Below are 21,725 nucleotides of genomic sequence, written 5' to 3'. Positions count from 1 at the left end.
AATGTCTGAGATCAGTTCTCCTCTGTCTCCTTTCTGATTGTGGGTGCACGTGAACAGCTGCCTCACACGCCAACAGCCCTACCTTCCCTGCCGTACGTAATAAACCACTCCTCCCTTACATTGCCTTGTGTCCAGTATTTGGTCACAGCATGAGAAAAGTCAGAAAAACCCCTGAGAAGTGGGAAATAATAGAACTGTCAGTGGGCTCAAGAATGAATCATGCCCATTTGCTTGATTTGACTGTTGCCATTAATTAATTAATCGCAATAATTGATAGATTGAAGGCAAAGAAAAAGAAACAAACCTAGATGTTGTTCTTTGCTGCTGGAGAAAGAAAAAAGAGTGGAGGAAGGGAAGGGATGAAGGAGAAAGGAGGAAGGAGGAGGAGGAGGAGGAGGAGGAAGAGGAGGAGGAGGAGGAGGAGGAGGAGGAAGAAGAGGAGGTGGCGAGGAAGAGGAAGGGGAAGAGGAGGAGGAACAGTAGCAGGCAATCCGCACTTGGGCACTCCAGGTGTGAGTAGCTGCATCCTCTGGGACCTGGTGAGGGATGCAGGCTCTGCCGTAGCCCAGACTTACAGCACAAGGGTCTCCAGATGGGTCCCCATACTCTGAGACTCCCAGGCACAGCTTCATACCCAGAGCATTCCCAAGAGGAAGGAGTCCTTCCAGACCTGATATTCTACACAGCGTGTATGACTTTAGTATATCTGGGGCAGGCCAGATAATCTGAATCTGATTTGTAGGTGAGTTTGAGGTGGAAAACCTCTCATTAAAGTGATACTTCTTAGCGGGTTTGAAGGCTCTTTTTTTTTTTTTGACATTTTAAAAATTAATATTTTTTTAATTTATTCACTTTATATCCCATTCACTGCCCCCTTCCAGGTCATTCTCTCCCACAATCCTTACCCCCTCCCCTGGCACATCAAGTCTTTGCGAGGCTTGGTGCATCCTCTTCCACTGAGGCCAGAATAGACAACCCAGCTAGAAGAACATATCCTACATAGAGGCAACAGCTTTCGGGGTACCGTACCCCATTCCAGTTGTTGAAGATCCTAATGAAGCCTGAGCTGCACATCTGCTACATACGAGTGGGGAGGTCTAGCCTAGATGTGCTCTTTAGTTGGTGGTTCAGTCTCTGAGAGTCCCAAGGGTCCAGGACAGTTGACTCTGTTGAGGCAGAAGGAGGGAGGGAACAGGATGGAAGAGGGGATGGGGATAGAGGGGTTCATGATGAGGTATGGGGAAGGACAGGAGAGATAGCTAGATGGCTATGAGAATGAATGGAAATCTGCAACTGGATTGGGTGGTGTGTGGGGCATCTCCAGGATGTGACAGAGCTGGATAAGGGAGGCACCCCAGGATTAATGGGGTGACCTTAGCCGTGACTCATAATACTGGGGATGTGGAACCTGAAGAGGCCACGTCCTATAGCCAGGCAGGAACCCCAATGGAGCAATAGTAACACCAACTCACCCACAAACCTTTCAACCCAAATGTTATCCTGTCTACAAGAAAAGCAGAGATGGGGGATGGAGCAGAAACTGAGGGAATGACCAACTAATAACCGGCCCAACTTGGGACCCATCCCATGGGCAAGCGCCCATCCCTGACACTATTAATGATACCGCTGTGCTTGCAGACAGGAGTCTAGCATGGCTGTCCTCTGAGAGGCTCTACCCAAGCAGCTGACTCAGACAGATGCGGAAGCCCATAGTCAAACATTGGATGGAGTTTGAGGACTCTATGGAAGAATGGGGTGGGGGTGGGGGGAAGGACTGCAACCCTGAAGGGGATAGGAACTCCCCAGGAAGGCCGACAGAGTCAACTAACCAGGTCTGAAGGCTTTTAAAAGACCCTCTGGGATTCTTCAGAAGGGAGCAGCCAGATGGTCCCTCTTTCTAATTAGTACTGCAGTGTTGCTGCCTGGAGTGTTCAGTCAACAGTCTGCAGGGACATGAGATGAGCTATTGTACTGAGTTGAGGAAGAATCCAGCCCTACTCCATCTTAATGTCTCTAGGGAGTGAGGTAGGCATCTAGAAGGTTTCTATGCTCCACCGAGGAATGTGACACACAGATGGCCTTGAGAGTCCCTGTTAGTGCAAGGGCCAGTGCCTTACTAACATTTAAAGTCTGTTATTGTTGTTGTTTGTTTTTGATACAGGGGCTCACATAGCACAGGCTATCCTTGCACTTGCTATGTAGCCAAGGATGACCTTGAAGTGCCGATTCTCCTGTCTTCGCCTCTCAAGCGCTGAGACTACAGGGCGCACCACCAGTGCCTGATTTATACAACACCAGGGGTTGAATTTCGGGTTTCCTGCTCGCTAAACAAGTATTCTACCAACTCAGCTATATATTCCCTAGGCCTGAAATCTGATTTAGAGGCTCTAAACTTGTAGGGATAAAAACATCAGCTGCATTAGGTCTCTATGAACAAGAGCTTCATACTCCAGGCTAGGTAGTAAATTACAGTGTCAGAACGCAATGTTGGAGAAACAAGAGACTTCCCCATCCTCATTACTTGTCTCCTAGAGAAGGGACACTCTACCCTTAAGCTCCATTTTATAAGTCGCTGGTCATGTTGGTTTACCCACGATGAGAAAAGGAAAATCAAATACAACATGAAGTTTCCACACTCAAATGTACGACAACTCTGTGTTTAATTTAGTACATTTCTGCCAAGGGAAGAGATCTATCTTCCCTTGACTGCTAAACATTTCAAAAAGTGCTTACCTACTGACTATTGAACATACCATCCTAAATACCGCCTTCCCAATGATTAACTACTTCTTCATAAATACTGTTTGTCAATGACCATTTTGGTCTCAAACAGAAATCCGAACAGAAGAAGAAAGTTTGAAAGGAATACAGTCTATTACTATTACTTTTTGAGATGGGTCTCACTACGCATGCCTGGATGGCCTAGAACTCACCCTGTGGACTAGACTGGCTTTGAATTTACAGAGAGATCCTCCTGCCCCTGTTTCCCCAAGTGCTGGCATTAAAGGTGTTTTGCCACCGTGCCTGGGCTATAGTTTTATATTTTTTAATACAAGAGAGCAAATCAACAAGTCAAAGAGTGTTGACTGCAAAGTAATGAATGAGGCTATTAGCTGTGGGTGACTTGATCAACCAGGGAGGAAAAGATGATCAAACCACACCAAGGGACAGGAGAAGGGACTAGTGAGGACAGGTACAGTACAATATTTCTCTATGATAAGGGCAGCGGGAGGAAGAAAGTGGTGTGGCCACAGACAGGCAGCCATGGAAGGGGCTACTGCTTATTTTGTCCTATTCTTTTTAGCCTGAGAGGCTCCCAAGTCCTTCGGGATGACATTTACACTGTTTGAACCCAGTTGCTTGATCCCCGATCTCCATCGCTTAGGCTCCAAGGATTCCATTCAGCACCAGGAACCCTAGCTCCTCTGAGCTCCCTTCCACTCTTTAGAAGTCACCGCTGCCTCATTCTGGAGCATGCTGGGAGCCAGTCACATGCCTCATGCAGGTGAACTCATCTCCAGGAGGCCTTTGGTACATGCACACTTCTCTGGTAGAGCTCTGTTTGGTCCCAGTGCTGATACAGTCTGAAACCCTTACAGATACCTTCTTTTCACGTGCCAGTATAGGGCCTGGGGAGCTAGAACTAGCTCGGAATAGAAGGATGGAACCCCAGGCCACAACAGCATCACCCTGATTGGTTAAGAGATAGACCATCTCCAACCAGTCATCTCAGTTTCTAAATTGTCCCAGGATAGGTGCTGAGAAGGAGAGGAAATTATGTGTATTTCCCCTGTGGCACTAGAGGCCCTACTTCAGTTCCTCTGTGTGCCACCATCATGACCTCCCCTCCTCTCAGTCTCTCTGTGTGTGATCTTCCTGTGAGCGTTCTTCCCTCCTCATCAACCCCTCATCTTTCAGATGACAGGCTAGTAGCCCCTGGATCCATCAGGACAGAGTCCCTGCCATGGATCAATATGTCAAAAGACAAAACACTATGTAATGACATCTTTAGTCTCACTGAGAACTTCAGTGACATCCTTTTCAGTGTGTGTGTGGCTGGTAGCTTTCTCACAGAAGTCTGTGGAGGTGGCAGAGACTGAAGATCCCCCAAAACGAAATATTCCCAATCTGAGGAACTGGTCACCATCAAGGCTGGAATCCATTCAGCCATCTATCCCCCACTCGCTCATAGATTTGGGCAGGAGGACTCTGTTAATAAATGACCTCACGGCTTCCGTCTGGGAGGCCAGAAATGCAAATGCCCTAAAGAAGAAAAGAGGGAGTCAAGATGAAGGTCTACGAATAGAAAATTAACTGAGTGGTAAAAAAAAAAAATAAATAAAAATAAATAAAAAAATAAATAAAAATAAATAAAAAAAAAAAAAGAAAGAAAGAAAATTAAGGCAGGAGCTGAGGGGCAGGGAAAGGTAGTTTGGATTTGAAGAGAGATTAAGAAAGTACTTCCAGGCCGAAAGTGACAAGAGCTGATATTAATTGAGTACTTACTGCATGTCTTAAAACATGTCCTTCACATTTATTTCTGATTTAATTATCATAAACATCATAAAATCTCTTCTAATATCAATCTTATTACAGATAAGGACCCTGAAGTACAGGGAAACAAAGCCCTTTCCTCAAGGCCAGACAGTTAAAAAAACAGTGAAGGCGGGACTTAGGACTGGCTACACAGCTTAAGTCTGGGGTCTTTCCTCTCAACCACCAAACACTTGGCCTTCTCAGGGACACACAGTTGGGCCTATTACATGAGCATTTTTTAATTTGTATTTTAAAAATTATTTTATTTCATTTATTATGCATTTATTTGTGTGTGTGTGTGTGTGTGTGTGTGTGTATCTTTATGTGTCACAGCATCCATCTGGCCCTAAAAGGACAACTCGAGAGTCCATATTCTCCTTCCAACAAGTCAGTTTTGGGGATCAGAACTCATGTCATTGGGCTTGGTGGCAAATACCTTGATTTCCTGAATTGGCCCTGTGACGTGGGTTTAAAGGCTGAGTTTGTCACAGGATAGTTTGTAGACATGAACAGCAACATGCAAAGAATGAAAAGGGGGGTGGGGACAGAAGGAGGGTTTTCTGAGGGCAGTGTTAGAAAGACTGGCACCAGAGGAAGCAGAGATGGGAAGGGCATGTGGGCTTGGTGGTCGGGTGCTTGGTGACCTTTAAGAAAGCATTATCTATAGTGGCCGGGAGCCCACAGGGGGGAAAAAGCCAGGGGTTGGGAGGGTGTGATAGTGGATAGTGGTTTTTAGAAGCCTTTTCCTAAGAACTGTGACTGGGGCATCCCGGGCAGAAGGTGGAGTTTAGGTCAGAATGTGGCCTGGGGCGTAGAAGCTGTGTGTAAGTGGGGAAGCCAGCCAGAACAGGAAGGCAAGACAGGAGTTACCAGATAAGTCAGCTGTGAAGGAGGTGAGAGGCAGTGTTCACACCCCATTCCTAGGCTCAGAAAAGCCTACACTTGTGTTGACCCAGAAACCCTCCCCAGAGCATGCTCCTTCTTGAAGACTTCAGCTCTGAAGTGTTTCCAGAGGGCAAAGAATTACAGCCAAAGAATTGGTCTGCGGACATCAGTTACAACCCAGCATCCCACAACCAAGGAATAACAGAAATCTCTGACTCCACAAAGTCCCAGAAACTACTGAAGAATCTGAAACTCCAGAGCCAATGAGACTTCCATGTTTCCAGCCTCAGGAGCACCCAAAGCCTGGGATCCTGACACTCTTCCCCAGAAACCAGTGTTCTCACCACGCATTCAACCAGCAGGCATCCACTGGTTGTTTGTCTACCCTTGCTCAAGGCAAACAGGAAAGAGTGAGGCCACCTCAGCGAACACTGTGAGCTTATCTCTCCTCCTGGAACATTCTAGGAGCATGTTAACACTTGTTCTCTCTCTCTCTCTCTCTCTCTCTCTCTCTCTCTCTCTCTCTCTCTCTCTCTCTCTCTCTCTCTTTTCCCAGCACATAAGAATGGCTCTTCAAAAGAAAGGGACTTTCAATGGGTCTCTTAAAACTCTTGTTTGACATGGGTTTAACAAGAAAGCTTAGCTGGCTAGGGCGTTCTCTTGATTTAAAACAAGAAAACAGACTGTGTGGCAATGATGTCATCAAAGAAGTAACGGTGGCTCCGGCACTTTGAGGTGGTGCCTTGGAATCAGGCTGAGGTGTTAGTAGGCTCCACGGTGGGCCACAGTTTACTCCTGTGTCCTTAAAAACTGAATCGTTTGTCGTAAATAACCTAGGATGTGCAATGTCAAGGAAGACAGACGGTACTTTAAAAACAAGACAACAACCAAAACGGAAGGTCAGAGTTACGTTAATGTGGCTGGGCGGATGGAGGCACAGAGACAAGGAAGGGAAGATGGCTGACTGGCTGGCTGTCTGGGGGTGGGGGTGAGGGGTGGGGGTGGGGGGGGGGGGTGGGGTGGGGGAGGTAGCAGAGAATTGTATCAAAAGGGACCTGGAATTTACTGAATGTTTGTTTGTTCTTACAGAGGGCAGGCAGGTATCAAAACTCATACGCAAAGTCATTTGACAGAATTTTTGAAAAATGAAAACCAATAAATCTCCCTAGGAATATAAATTAGACTATGATTCAGTGAGATGGCTCATGTAGGCAAAGGCATCAGCCGCCAAGCCCAACTGCCTGAGTTCAATCCCCTCACTTACGTGATCAAACGACAGAGCTGGCGACCAGAAGTTGTTCTCTGACCTACACATGTGGGCAGTGCACACATAAGTGTATTTTTAGGAAAACCAAGCTCCATCAATGCCCATAGAACAAGGAAAGGAATCTACGAATAAAATTAACTATCATTAAACCATCAGTAAAGGGCGCTAACCACTACAAAGTACAGGCCCAGTTGGAAAAAAACAGAGGAGATGTTTGTATCCACGATGTGCTTTCCCAACATTTCTGTGGCCACCCAACCCCAGTCCCTTCACTGGACCATGTATCTGATTGTGTGGCCCCAGGCACAAACTGCCAAGTTTGCCCTTCACCCTACAGAGACAAAACTCCTGCCAACTCCCCAGATATCTACACACTGCAGAGATTCCGAGATTATGATGCCAGGCTGGCCTCAGAGGGAGGAGTGAGGAAGAGCCAGGCTTTTTATTCACCCCAGGCAATCAGCTAGAACTCTCTATTAACTTGTCGGGCTACTTCAGCTTTGTCCCCACTCCTCCCGTACCAGTTTGGACCGGTTGGAACAAGACGCTGCCTTCCTGTCCAGATCAATCTGATTTCACCTTCTGGGTCAATCAAAGATTTCGAGTATCATACTTTCTAATTTGGGCAGTGAGCCCATAGTGCTCAGGAGTGGAAGACAACAGGGAGAACCCACAGATCCAACCCATTTAAGTGAAATGAAGCTGGAGAACAGATAGATAACCCACGGGAGTGGAAGGCCTCTCTCGTAGGCTGTGGTGAGATGGGGCCTCTTAAAATCTCTTTGTAAACAGACACAGACACACACACACACAGAAAGACAGAGAGAGAGAGAGACAGAGACAGAGACCGAGACAGACACACATAGAGAGAGAGACAGACAGACAGACAGATACCAGGGTCAGGGAGAAGGGGATAGAGAATGATCCAGTCTGACTAGAATTAGAAAGAAATACCACTGTAGAAGTGGGATTATAGGCTCGACCCCTTATTTTCTCTGTTTGACACAGGATCTTGCTATGTAGTCCAGGCTAACCTGGGACTGCACTGGCTTTAAACTTGTGATCCTCCTGAATTCTGAGGTGACAGACATGTGCCACTACACCTGGCACTTGCCGTTCTCCACAGGTACAAACTGCTCAGGGGAGGAAAAAGGCTTCACTAGGTGCAGACCACAAAATGGAAAGTATTGGGCAGAGAGTGACAGGGGTGGTAACGCCACCCTGCAGGGTTAAACAGGAGGCGCGGCTTCTGGGAAAGCAGTGGTTCTTATGCTGAGCTGGGGAGACCATCTGGAGGGCTGGAAGTCACAGAGAGGCACTCAGGAAGGACGTACTATTCCTCCTGCTAGAATCTGGGACAGCAAGTGAAAAAAACTGAACCTGAATTCTAGACAAGCCTGGGGTTTAAAGAGAAAAGACTCAGTTTTCTCAGGAGCAGACAAGCCACAGAGAAAGTCATATTTGTTTGCCAGGGTGGGGCAAGCCACAGGAACCAGTAAGTCCACAAGGACGGTACAAGGGTGAACATAAGCCACATTCTGTGGCCCAAGTGGCCACTGTCTGTGGCCGTTTTATTGGTACGGTAGAGCACTTTTGACAAGGACTGTGTGGCCTGCAAAGCCTAAAATGTTTCCTGTCTGTCCCTCCATGTGAAAAGCTCCTCATTTAGATGCTACATCTGAAGTGGGCCTGACTCAGGCAAGAAGCATAGGTTGCTGCAGACTGGCCCCTGGTGGCAAATAGAGACCCATTAAAATAACTTCTTCTGATAACATACACACACACACACACACACACACACACACAGCTTACAGGACATGGAGAAACCAGGTTGCGACTTAACAGGATGGCTCCTCCATGGTGGCTAGTTCTCTTAATACTAGAAGGCGCTCTGAAGACCGCTGGGTGGGGAAAGCCATTGATAATCTTACTCAGCTGTGAACTCTGGAATTGTAATAATGGCCAGAATGGCAAGAGATGACTGTCTATATAATAGCGGCATGAATGCTGTACCAATAACCAACTACTTTCTGCTCAAATTTTCAGCCTCCCTCCATAGATGGAAGTGTGCTTAGTACTGCAAAGCAGGCCGAGAACCAACAGTTGAGGAGTTTGTGGGCCACGGGAATGAAGTTACTATTATTTTGCTTAGCTGGCACAGTAGTGAAATTGTTTTCTAAATCTGTATCTCTTTACCTATAGTGTAGTGTAGCTTTCTCAATCCAACAGAGAAGATTTTTTTTAATATAATGGATGTGCATAAATTCACAAGTGTTCAAAATGCGGTAATGTGTGCCCAGCCACAAATGGGACATCTATATCATTTCCTCTCTAAAGTTCAGGGATCATCAAGGAAGAGGTGGCAGAAAGACTGTAAAAGCCAGAGGTTGGAGACCAGAGCACAACGTGTCTTCTAGACAGGACAGGACCAAGGCATTCAAAGACTCCAAGCAGCTGTGGCTGCTGGTACAGGATTAAGCCTTTCAAAATTCAAGTAAGAAGTGGAAACGGGTTTCTAAGTCCTACCCTTAACTGAGGAGCTCCAGCTATGGCATCTGAGGTAGGAGAGTCAGTTTTCTTTAAGTGTATGATTCCTGGTAGATTGACTGACCATGCTCCCATGGATGGCCCCATGCCCAGTAGTATATGGCTAGCATGAGTTGGAATTATTGGGTTATTAAGTTAAAAGAAAAAGGAGAAACAAAAGGAGGATCTGGGAGGAATTAAAGGGAGGAATTGGGGGTAAATTAATTAAAACGCATCATATAAAATTCTCAAAAGAATTAATACAAATATTTTTAAAGTAAACATGCAAACATAAGCAACAAAAATTCTTTCCGGAGGACCAGAGCCATTTTGTATTCACTGAGTGATTGAACAAAAGGTATGGAGGCTCCAAGGTCCTCTACAGTACAGGGAAGCATTAGAAAGAACAAGAGCTCAGAATTAGGCCCTGATTCCCAGGTACAGTCAAGGAGATGCTCCAATATCACTCTTCCAAGGAGTCCTGGCCTCTGAGAGTTCTTTGGGAAGCTGCCTCCCTCAGTGTGTGATGTCCTGACTTCTGATGAGAAGGGAAAGACGAATTTCAAAGAGTAGTACCCACTGGTTGAAGAGTTGAATATTCCCCAAAGTGCATTTATTTCAGCACAGTGTAAAAACTGTGTGTGGATATTACTCTTGTTGATCTATTTATGGGCACGTGAGTCAACCCACGTAGACACGTGAGTATATGGTACATGATCAACTGTATTTGCAGGTGTGTTTGCGCAAGTGTTCAGAGAGAGAGAAGCCAGAGGAAGGTATCAGGTGTCCTTCTCTACCACTTTGCTTTATTTCCCTGAGACAAAGCCTCTTGCCGAACCTGGAGCTAAGCTAGCAGTCAGAAAGCCCCCAGCCCTGCTGCCCAACACTGAACTAGGGCTATAGGCATGCGAGTAGACATACTCAGTTTTGTTTTGTTTTATAAGGGTACTGTGGACTTGAACTCATGTCCTCATGTTTATGTAGCAAGTGCTCTTATCCACTGAGCTACCTCCCCAGCCTCAGGTATCAATAGATCTGCATTAGTTCTTAGGCTATTTAGTAATGCAAATCATTTCAATAAAATTCTATTTATTATTATGATTGGCATATATACTTTTTTTCTTTTTGATTTCTGAGTGCAATAGTAGCAAGCTGATTCTTCTACACACAATTCCCTTTGCAGCACTAACGAAACCTGATTTCATGACAGAAGTTGTCAGATATGCACTCCCACCCTTGCCACACTGGGGATGATGGGTACCTGCTCAGTGTCACCCTAGACGGACATCAAAGGAGGAGGATACCTTCCTAGACCACATGAATCAACCAGTCAACTTTGGTACATTTCCCTTGCCCCATCGAGCATCCACACATGCACCACACCCTCAGCAGGCCCTTCACTCAGTCACCTTTCCGGAATGTCTCTTTCTTTTTCTCGACTTCTCTGTTGACACGATTCTGTTCTGGTTCAACTGCAGGCCCCTGGTCTTCAAGTTCGTCTTCGGTTTCATCATCACTGTAGGGAACCACTTCATCATTGGGCTGGGAATCCTCATCAAATGTTGTTTCCGAGTCCCTTTCTGTGTTCATTCTGCTGGCAAATTGGAACTATCTGAGGAGAGAAAAGGGGGAAACAAGAGTGAATTGTGACTCTCCTGTGTTGGGCTGAATCTTGCTGCATCTTGTCAGAAGACCTCTTTTACAGAACATTGTCCCACTGACAATGCAAATTATTCGAGAATAGCGATCTAAAAGTTTAGCATGATATGTAAGAACAAAAACACCATTGGTTAAGTGCTAGATCAGAAGTGAGGGGAAAAAAGAGGCTCAGTTTATAAGTGCGTGCTACACAGGAGAAGGACCTAAGGAAAATACCCACTGTTACTTCTGGTACCTCACATAAATATGTCCCTCAGACACACATGTACCCGTATATCATACCCACATATAACACATGCAAAGAAAAACAGGTAACTATTAGACTCAATCTCTCACAAGTCTGTCTTTCTAGAAGGCCACACAAACCTGGAGAGTAATATTTCAAATTGTCCATCTCTACAAATAAATAATAATAAATTAATAAATTTAGTAGGGTCAATATTAAAATAAAAATGAAATAGTCTAGACAATATTAAAGCATGATTCATGTAGTAACAATAAGTACTTTCTGGTTTAAAAAAATGCTTTATGGTACCCAGAAGCCTACATTTATTTACATTACATTAATATGTTTTTGTGGAATTTTATTCCCCACTTTAGACAGAGCTGGAACACTGCTGCCTTAAGAGAACTGTTTCCCGAGAGCGCTAATACTTTGAGCCTTTAATCAGTTTGCAACAAGGAGCAAACACTCCTTCCACCTCTTGCCCTCCTCCCACCACCATCCTCCCTCCCTCTCTAGAATTTGTTTGAAGGTACGCTGTTGCATAAAGTAACTCCACACTGGACACACGGATGCCCGGAGTTATATTTATATTGGAGAACTATTTACACAAATTCCTTGGGTTACTTGAGGACAGTCATGCTGCCTGCCATTGTTTACCCAAGTGTCAGTCTGCCTGGTACTGAGTATTGTGGGCAACAGCAACCCACATCCATTCAGTGTTAGCTATGTGCCAGCTCCCAGACTAAGGGCTTCATCAACACTGCTCCTTTGAAAGTTTCCTATCAATTCAAGGAAGGCATCATTACTTGTTCTCTACTGAGAAGAAAACCAAGATTCTGGAATATTAAAAACCTTGTGACAGGAGGCTGGAGACTTGTCTCAGCAGGTAAGAGCACTGACTGCTCTCCCAGAGGTCCTGAGTTCAATTCCCAGCAACCACATGGTAGCTCACAACCATCTATAATGGGATCCAATGCCCTCTTCTGGTGTGTCTGAAGACAGCGACAGGGTACCACATACATGAAATAAATCTTTAAAAAAAAAAATGTTGTTTTTTAGAAAAAAAAATCTTGTGACAAAAACAATCAAGTTCCCGAGAAATATCGCGTACACTCTACTTCTGTAGCTTATTATGTACTTTAAATAGGTGTAAGGTGCTTGCGGAGAAACCCTTGGCCCGCGTGCATGCTTTACACCAAACCCAGCATCTCGGACATCTAGAATAGCATTGATATTAATGGATGTAAGAACTTTTCAAGTTTAATATGGAGGGAAGAGAAATCCATATAAAAAAGTCTAGTGTGACTTAAAACCAGAAGCAAGCTGGGTATCTAGAGTGTCAGCTATAAAAATGAGTCAGGGCTCATTCGGCGGAATAGCGTACATCAATTTAGAACATAACTGGGAGAGAGGGAGAGAGAGAGAGAGAGAGAGAGAGAGAGAGAGAGAGAGAGAGAGAACACTAAGTGATGCCACAATGCATTGTGGGGGAAAGGTGAACTCCAGGTCCACATAAGCAGAATACTCAGTGGTTGCTGATGCAAATGCCAGCACCTGGCATGCATTTTTTTAAGTATAAAGAGTGGCACTGGAGAGAGGGCTCAGGGGCTAAGAGTATTCGCTTCCTCTCCAGAGGACACAAGTTTGGTTCCTGGAACCTACGCTGGGTGACTCACAACCACCTGTCACTCTGGTTCCAGGGAATTAGAGACCAGAGGGCACCCTCGGGCCTATGGTCATGCACACATACCTAGATAAAAATGAATCTCTAAGTGAATGATGTATACAGAGTACTCTAATTAGTGGGTCACCGACAGCAAAGACTTAGTAAACGTTAGCCAGTGATCGCTGTTAGCCGTTGCGTCTATCGGTATAGGGGTCATTGACAACAGCAAACAGAAGGGCTCATCTAGACATTACACTTTTCCTGCTCCAAAATTATGCCTAAAGTGTAGACTAGCATCCCCTTAAAAATGGAGTCCTCGTGGTACCATTAAGCATGGGCTTGACCCTCCCCTCTCTGGGTCCATCCAGTCAGCTTGCTTTGTTTCTTCTTTGGTAAACACACCCATGGCCAGTAGACACACCAGCTTTCTGTTTGTTTTGGTTTTTGTTTGGTTTGGTTTGGATTTTCATTGTGGAGTTTGGATTTCTTCTTTTCAGATTTCTGTGAGTTTATCGATCCCTGGATATCACTCATTCATTAATTAACCTGATTTGGTTTTATTATACAGTAGCATCTACGCTTTAGCTAGTATATAAACATAATACGCCCTCTTTGAAAAAGCCCCGAACTGCTCTGGGTGAGGTATCTACACCTCTGTCCATTACTAATCAATGTGTACATGGCTATGGCCGAAGTGGAAATGTTCGTTATATCTTACTACCTAAAAAGGTTTCTAGATGGTGGTTTCCCACTTTTTACTATTTTATACACTTCCCTGAAGGAGAGCTTGGTCCTGACTGATACTCAGCAGTTGAACTCCCATCTCCTCCTTTGTAACATGGAATAACAGTATCCACATCACAGAGTTGCTCAGTTCATTAACCAAACATATCTTCCCCCTGCCTTGGGGCCTTTGATCCTGCTCTTCCCTCAGTCTAAGCATGAGTGATTCTCATTCTTCAGACTACAATGTTAAGGTCCCTGTCAACCAATCACATGGAACAGGTGGGTACCGCCCACCTCTGGTGGGTAGCATTATTATTTGTGTCCTTCCTTGCATTTCCACCAGTATGAACACACAGGAACCTGACTAGACCACAATCACCACTGCAGTGGTTCTCAACTGGTGTATTGTGACCCCTTTGGGGATTAAGTGATCCTTTCACAGAGGTCACCTAAGACCATCAGAAAACACAAATATTTACATTATGATTCATAACAGTAGCAAGATCACAGTTATGAAGTAGCAACGAAAATATTTTTGTGGCTGGGGGTCACCACAACATGAAGAACTGTATTAAAGGGTCGCAGCCTTAGGAAGGTGAGAACCACTGCTCTACAGGAACCCAGAGCCACATATTGGGCATTCAAAGATCTGGAGACACAGAGAGCAAAGATCTGGAGACAAAAATAGTGAAGAGAAGTGTTTGCTCTCAACATTCTTTGCTATCAACCTCCAGTTCGTACCTCCTACCTGGTATTATCAGATTCCAACAATACTGGATGAAGACTCAAAACTTAAAATTCAGTAAAGACAACGACAAAAGAGCCAAGGTCAAGTCTAGCAGTATAGAGCTCTTTTAGAGACTGGCTCTTTCGAGATCATCATAAAAACATTGTTTAAGACCTTAGTGCACATAGGAAACATAGCAGGGCTTCTAGTAAGGTTCTGAAGACACCACATGTAAGAACCAACCTTTCTTGCCCACCACAATATCCCAGGCCAGGTGCCGCACCTGTCAAAGAGGATGTAATTTTGATTCTATACTTACTGGACTAGTAGTCTAGACAGCAGTTGGTAAATTATAGCCCAGGGGCTCTACTTGGCCCATTGCCTACTTTCTTCAAGACCTATTGGAACATCTTTGCTCATTCATCTAGGTTTTATTGCCTATGGCTGCAGGAACAGTGCAAACTACAGTACTCACTATGGACGCCATGAGGACTCAAACTCTAAAGTATTTGTTGCTCTTTGGCTCTTTATAGAAAAAGCCCACTGACCCTAAAACAGTAATGAAATTGAGTAAGTTCAATAAGACAACTGGTCAACCTCAAATATCCAAAGCCAAATAAAATTCACAACAAACAGGGGAAATAGAACACTTTGGGGGATGAGAAGTAAACTGTCACCAGGTAAAGTAGTTATTAAGGGAAAATGTCCCTTAATAACAAGGGTTGCCATTTTTATTTAGGGGGTGTTACCCCCCTCATTCTTTCTTGGGTATGTAACCAGAAAAGAAGTTCACTAGAAAATCATTAAGATGACACAGTAGCATTGTCCTCTTGCTGTGAGGAGGCTCTGGTTGTGAACCTTCCTACACATCTTCAACCAAATACAATGGGATTTTTATTAACAAGTGTGTGTGTGTGTGTGTGTGTGTGTGTGTGTGTGTGTGTGTGTGTGTATTTGTGTGCACATGCGCATGCACTTGGGCACATATGTAGAGTACAGAGGACAACCTCAGGAGTTAGTTCTCTCCTTCCATCATTTGGCTCCTGGGGCTGGAACTCAGCTTATGAGCTTTGCTGCAAGCCCTCTTAACTGCTGAGCCATCATGTCAGCCCCTGAGATGGCATTCTGCCCCTTAGCCTGTATAGTGTAATCATGGTCTAAGAGGAACAACAGAGCTTCATGTGGTGGCACAGACTCAATAGGTGAAAGGTCAAGGAGCAGGCTGACTTGGTAAAGCACTTGTCATGCGAGTTCAAAGACCTGAATTCAGAGGTACACATGTTAAAATCCAGTTTGGCACAGCAGTGAGTTCCTAGAGCTCCAGTGCTGGGGGTGTGGGGGGAGGCACAAGCAGATACCTGGGGCTTACTGGTTATTGAGTCAGGCCAAACTGAAGACTTACAGGTTCACTGAGAGGCCTTGTCACTCCAAATAAGGTGGAGAGCTGACACACACACACACGTACACACAGAGTTCAAGGCCAGCTTTGGCAGCTGCATAGTGCACTATGTGAAACCTGGTTTCGAACAACAAACAAAAAGGCTGCAGAGGTAGAGATGGAGTGGTCAGCTAACAAGTGGGACCACGGGAATGGGCGACGGCACATGACTGTAATCTAAGCAGTAGTGGGGGGAGGGCAAGAGGATTAATAATTCAAGAGCAGCTTCAGCTCTAGCAGTGGGGGCCAGCCTGTCTCATGGGACCCTGTCTCAAATACACACACACACACACACACACACACACACACACACACACACACACACACACGGGGTTGGGAGGGAGAAGGAGGGAGGGAGGGAGGAAGGGAGGGAGGGGAAACAGCAAATAGACAAATAACTAAATAACTTATACTTTGCTTTTTAACTGATCAGAGAGCTGTAGCATTCAGCAGATTTTCTGTCATCTAACCTTAGAAGCAGCCCTGGGCCATCTTACTTGCAAGGAGCCACTAAATTGTTTACAGTTTTTTGGGTAGGCTTCACATTGCTACATCAAGATATCACTGCTTAAAATGCACAATTTGTGTACCCTAAAAGGGGAAGTTGTTTGATTTCAGCCTTGGAACCAATTCTATAATTTTATAGAATTAATGTTACTGCACATTAGAAAAAATTAGTCTCCCTGACTATTAACACAAACTGACTTAAGATCAAATCTACCTCCATCCTCCGTCCACTCCCCCAATGCCCCATTCCTTGGGATTCCCATTCTAGGTACCAGTAGGACAGGCAGAGTTGCAGCAAATCGTCACTAACTCAAGAGGCTGGATGGTTAAAAGTGGCAGAGCATTAAATCCCGATGCACTGGTTTCTGTAGAATATAGGATACTCTGCTGGGATGAGAGTATGTGTCGAGTCCATTGTCAAAAAGCAAAGCTCAGCTGAGGAGTCCTGGATCTCCCATAAGCCACTGGGAACCAGCTAGGTGTCAGGGAATGGAAACAGATGCTAGGGGACCAAAATGACAATGTTCCTGGGCCAAATACTGGTCTTTAGGTTTATACCATAGCCTTCCTATCCTACCCCATCCCATCCCTGTGCCAGAGTGGGTGCTGGGCTTAGCAGTCCACTTCTGTACCACACTTGGGAGTCCCAAGCAGACCAAACACAGGTTTGGGGCTAGCCTGGGCTAAACTGTGAAGGCCTGTTTAAGAAAGGAAGGAAGAAAAGAAGGGGGGGAGGGAGGGAGGATGACAGAGAGGCAGGGAAGGAAGGAAGGAAAGAAGGAAGGAAGGAAGGAAGGAGGGAGGGAAGGAAGGAAGGAGCATGGGCCTGAATTCGAACTTCATCTCCAAGATTCACTAGTTTGTAACTTTAGTGCATAATTTAGCATGTTGAAAGCTCACATTTCTCAGAGAAAAGGGGAGGGAACATTGTTCCCTCTTAGATGGGGTAAGAGTTAATTGATGTAGACAACTAAAGCTTCTGAAAGTCCCAGAGTGTGTGAATGCTAAATTCTATTCCCTGCTTTCTCCTTGTTCTAGAAGGATAAAGAATTTCAAGACAAAGCCTAAATCTACCAAAGAGGGCTCATCCTCTCGGCCCCATGTCACTTCCTCAGAGAGGGTCCTTAGTATGTACAGTGTCAAAGCCTACCAGGTACTTTGGTTTAGATAAGATTTTTATTTCCCCAAGGATCCTGGTATGGAGAGCCTGGGGTCATTGAGCATTGGGCTCCCCAAAAAGACTGAAGTTAGCTCTCTGAAGAGGATTGTTAAGAAAGCCTGAGTCTGGGCCACCCAGCCTCTGTCCGGCTTCCTGTTTGAGATAAGAACATTGACAGCACATCAGTCACCAACACTGACTTTCGCCCTCAACAACTGTGCACTACAGAAGCCTGCTTAGCTTGTAAGTTGGCCCAACTCAGAGCATTTCATCATTGGAATGGAATGGTAACAGGTTTCGGTGTACCCTTAATGTGCAGGACTTTCTCTGGCTAGCTCTGCCTCCCTTATTTTCTTCATGTGGGAAGTACCCCAAGATAAACCTGCCTTCCTCAGGGACAGCATCTCAAATGGAATGTCTCCTGCTGGTCACTAGGCTCTGAACTTGCCTGCAGACCTGTTGTGATGGTTTGAATGAAAATGTCTCCCACAGGGTCATATGTTTTAATACTTGATCCCTAGATGGTAGAACTGTTTAGGAAGAATTAAAAGGTGTGACCTTGCTGGAGGAGGTGTGTCATCAGAGGCAAGTCTCTGTGGGTGCTCCGTCTCGATGACTCTGACTTGTCAAGGAAGATGTGAGCCTTCAGCTCTTTCTGCCGCCATGTCTTGGCCTATTATGAAGGGCTCTAACCTTCTGAAACCTTAAGCCCAAATAAAACACTTTCTTTGGTAAGTTGCCTTGGTCATGACATCATATCACAGCACTACAAAAGTAACTAAGACACATGCCTAAAATAAGCAGACAAGTAGGGACCAGGAAGTATGGAGAAGCAAGCTTTACTATAGCAGGACTTTTTTTTCTCTCTTTCCAGATCTTCCATATGTCTCAGTGAATTATCTAGCCATCAAGGTCACAAAGTCCAGAAGACAGGAGGGATAAACGCAGAATTTCTGTAGTCGCCCTCTAACAAGCACTTCTTACGCACTTGCCTGCCTAACACTTGTGAGATGATGAGTGGAATAGTGAAGAGGGCAGGCTGAGGGGGAGAAAAGGGAACCTAGGCAGGGGATGTCAGAATTCCCACCCTCACAGTGAAACACCCTCGAGTTGAATTAATAAAAAAGCAAGAACTTCTGATGCCATTACAGAGCTCTAGATTTAAATGGGAGAGAAATAGCCACAGACCAAAAGTTTTACCAGTACTAGGCAAGATGGACTTGTGCATTCATGACAGCTATGGGAACCCAGACACAGGGAAGGCCCATGGCCCCAGTCAATAACATCTTTGTTGTATAACTTGGTTCGTGTCCAGGGAGACCCAAGCTCAGACAGAGAAACTCAGAACATTTATTTCTGCCTGCTCTCAGGTTTGTCTTTTTCATAGGTTAATTACGCTTTCAAAAAGAAAAGCCATTTTTCTTCTTATTCTCTTTTCTCTCTTAAAAAAAAAAAAAAACAGGGAATGGTTGACAGTTCTACTCTATAGCCCTGACCAGCCTGGAACTCACTGTGTACCCCAAGTTGGCTTCAAGCTTGCACAATCCTTCTCCTTCGACCTCCAAGCATGAGCCACCATGCCTAAAAGAGGATATTTCTGAAATACAGTTTTCCTCTTTGGGCTTATAGTGTTTAACAGAACACTCATCGTGATATCTAAGTATATACACTGCATTTATGTGTCCTATGCTACATATTCTTTGTCATGTGGTATAATCAGGATTGATCTCATATCAAAATGCAGAGCCTAAGACGGTCTTCAATGACCCCACCTCCTACTGTCCAAACCTGTAGAAATAATCCTTTCTCCATGACTGGGAGGTGGGCATGGTACCTTGTATCCAAGCAACAGAACACTGCGACAGGTGATGGAAAGTCACTTTTACTATTGGGTTACAAAAATCAATGCCTTTCTTGTTGCCAGGCAACTCTATCCCCTTTGATAGAACAGCTGCCCTGTGTAGGTGCTCGGGAGCAAGAAATGAAGGGGGAATTGACAGCAGCCAGAAAGCACTGGAACCCCTAAGGAAACGAAGTTAGCCAACAGCCATGCGAACTTGAAAGCATCATCTTCCACAGTCTTGCCTTCAAGTGAGACCCTTAGGCAAGATGTTACCTTCATTGCAGCACTCTGCGGCAGAAGATTCAGTTAAGCTCTACCAGACATCAGGCCATAATCTGGGGGATGGTAGATCTATGTTAGCCTAAGCACCTACATTTGAGGGTAAAAGATCATGCAGCCATGAGTACTCACGCTATTCATCTCAGCAGTCATAGCTCCCCAACAGGATGTCTAATTAGTCAACGTTATTCCCAAGTCATTTTCCAAGAAGAGGCCTGGATTAGTTTCAAGTCTATCACTGAGCTAAAAGATTCTGACTGTCTTGGTGAGGGTTTCTATTGCTGTGAAGAGACACCATGGCCAAGGCAACTCTTATAAGAAGTATGGCTGCATACAGGCAGAAATGGTGCTGGAGAGGAAGCTGAGAGCTCTATGCCTTGATCCACGGGCAGCAGAAATGATCGTGTGCTACACTGGGTGTAGTTTGAACATATGAATTCTCAAAGCCCACCTCCACAGCGACACACTTCCTCTAAGATGGCCACACCGACTCCAACAAGGCCATGTCTTCTAATAGTGCCACTCCCTGTGGGCCAAGCATTCAAACACATGAGTCCATGGGGGTCATTCTTATTGAAACCACTACATTTCCTTCCGAGGAAAAAGGGATTCATGTGGCCCACAATTGCAGGTCATAGCCCGTCATTCTAGGGAAGTCAAGGCAGGTACTTAAAGCATCATGTCCACACACACACAGAGACTAAGTGCTTGTGTCCTTGCTTACTTGTTTTCATGTAGCTCTCTCCTGTCCTATACAGTTCAAGACCATCTTCATGGGGGAAAGGCATGAACCACATCAAACCCCCCCCCCAAGACATGCCCATTAGCCTTGATCTAGACAATTCAATTAAAGCTCTCTTCTCATGTGATTCTAAGCTGTGGCAAATTGGCATTTAAAACTAAGCATCAGCCAGGCATGGTGGTAGCTCATGCCTTTAATCCCAGAACTCAGCATGCAGATCTCTTGAGTAGGCCAAGAGACCAAACCAACCTGGTCTACAGAGTGAGTTGGTTCCAGGATAAACAAGGCTATGCTGAGAAACTCCATCTTGAAAAGCCAAAGAGAAACAAACAAACAATCAAACAAACAAAGCTAAGCTTCACAGTCCTTTACCTTGTGATGGGAAGTAGAAATCTTTTATCCCGGTTAGCTACGATACATGTTATGTCCCGTTTGGAACATGCCTAACACTCTTGAGGATAGAATCTGACAAGCCTGCTGACAGCTGTAATTAGTCAAGGAATCACATGAGGAAATGGTAATAAAAATCGAGCTAAGATAGAGATTAAAATCTAACTTTATGATATTAGGAAAACAATCTGACTGCAGTTCCCAGCACATGCAGGACCGTATTTACTTCCTCTTCAAACCAAAGCCTAAGAACCCCGAAGCCAAGTCGGCGGACATAAAACAAAGACACCATTACATCACCACTGGGGAGACAATCCAGCTCTGATCCTCACTCCCTCGAGATAAAAGGCCTCTCTGTGCTGCAGCAGAAGCCCACTCCTGATCTGATTCCGTTCCCTACTCTCATCCTGAGTCATAGCCATGGAAAAGGGCTGTGGAAACCCTGCACACTTGGACCTTTCAGAGAAACCAGGTTATCTTCATCCCCTAGGTAAAGTGGGAGGATTGATTTGTTGTCCAGCTTTGTCATTGGTTCCCCTCCATCTCCTTATTACAGATGATTCCTTTTAGGGAGTCCCTGGAAGTTGACTCCTATAGCTGTGGCGGAAACGGTCTGAGGCATGTGGCTAGGTGTCAGCACTGCCGTTCAACCAATGAGATAAGTGCAGTGCCAAGTAACTTGCCAAAGGTCACCTAGCTCCTAGGTGGTAGGGTCCTTCGGACTTCAGTCCTCTCTCCACCCACCTGGGCTGTGACCCATGTGACCCAGTGAGCAGGGTGGAGTCACTGTAACCAAAGCTGTGTCCAGGAAGTACTGGACATTTGTTATCACTCAAGAACTTCAAGTCTCAACTGTTAGTCAGCTTTCTGGGACTGTGACAAAGCACCCGAGATTCTCAACTTATCAACTTAGAAAGAAGGAAGATTCGCTTTGGTTTACAGTGATTAGCTTGTTTCTGGGCGGCCTGTGGTGAGACAGAACGCTGTGGTAGCATGAGGGGGATTCATTTACTTTGTGGCAGCCAGGAAGTGAAATAGACAAGAGAGGAAAAGAGTGGGGATCCCAATACCCCTTTCAGGACATGCTCACTAGGACCTCACTTCCCTCTGCAGGGTTCCACCTCCTAAAGGTTCAGCCAGTTCCCATAT

At 45.2% G+C, this 21,725-nt stretch overlaps 1 protein-coding gene across 1 annotated transcript in view; it reads right to left on the bottom strand.

Annotated features, from left to right (window-relative positions):
- The window catches only part of Atp8b1 (ATPase phospholipid transporting 8B1), a 135,545-nt gene that overhangs the window by 68,253 nt on the left and 45,567 nt on the right, over positions 1 to 21,725 (bottom strand). Inside the window, exon 2 of the mRNA XM_032885539.1 lies at positions 10,624 to 10,826. Coding sequence (XP_032741430.1) covers positions 10,624 to 10,804 — 181 coding nt within the window. The 5' untranslated portion in view covers positions 10,805 to 10,826. The remainder of the gene's footprint in view (positions 1 to 10,623; positions 10,827 to 21,725) is intronic.

The sequence above is a fragment of the Rattus rattus genome, chromosome 15, assembly GCF_011064425.1.
Source record: "Rattus rattus isolate New Zealand chromosome 15, Rrattus_CSIRO_v1, whole genome shotgun sequence".
Classification (NCBI taxonomy): domain Eukaryota; kingdom Metazoa; phylum Chordata; class Mammalia; order Rodentia; family Muridae; genus Rattus; species Rattus rattus.
This window is presented reverse-complemented; position numbering and strand designations above follow the sequence as displayed.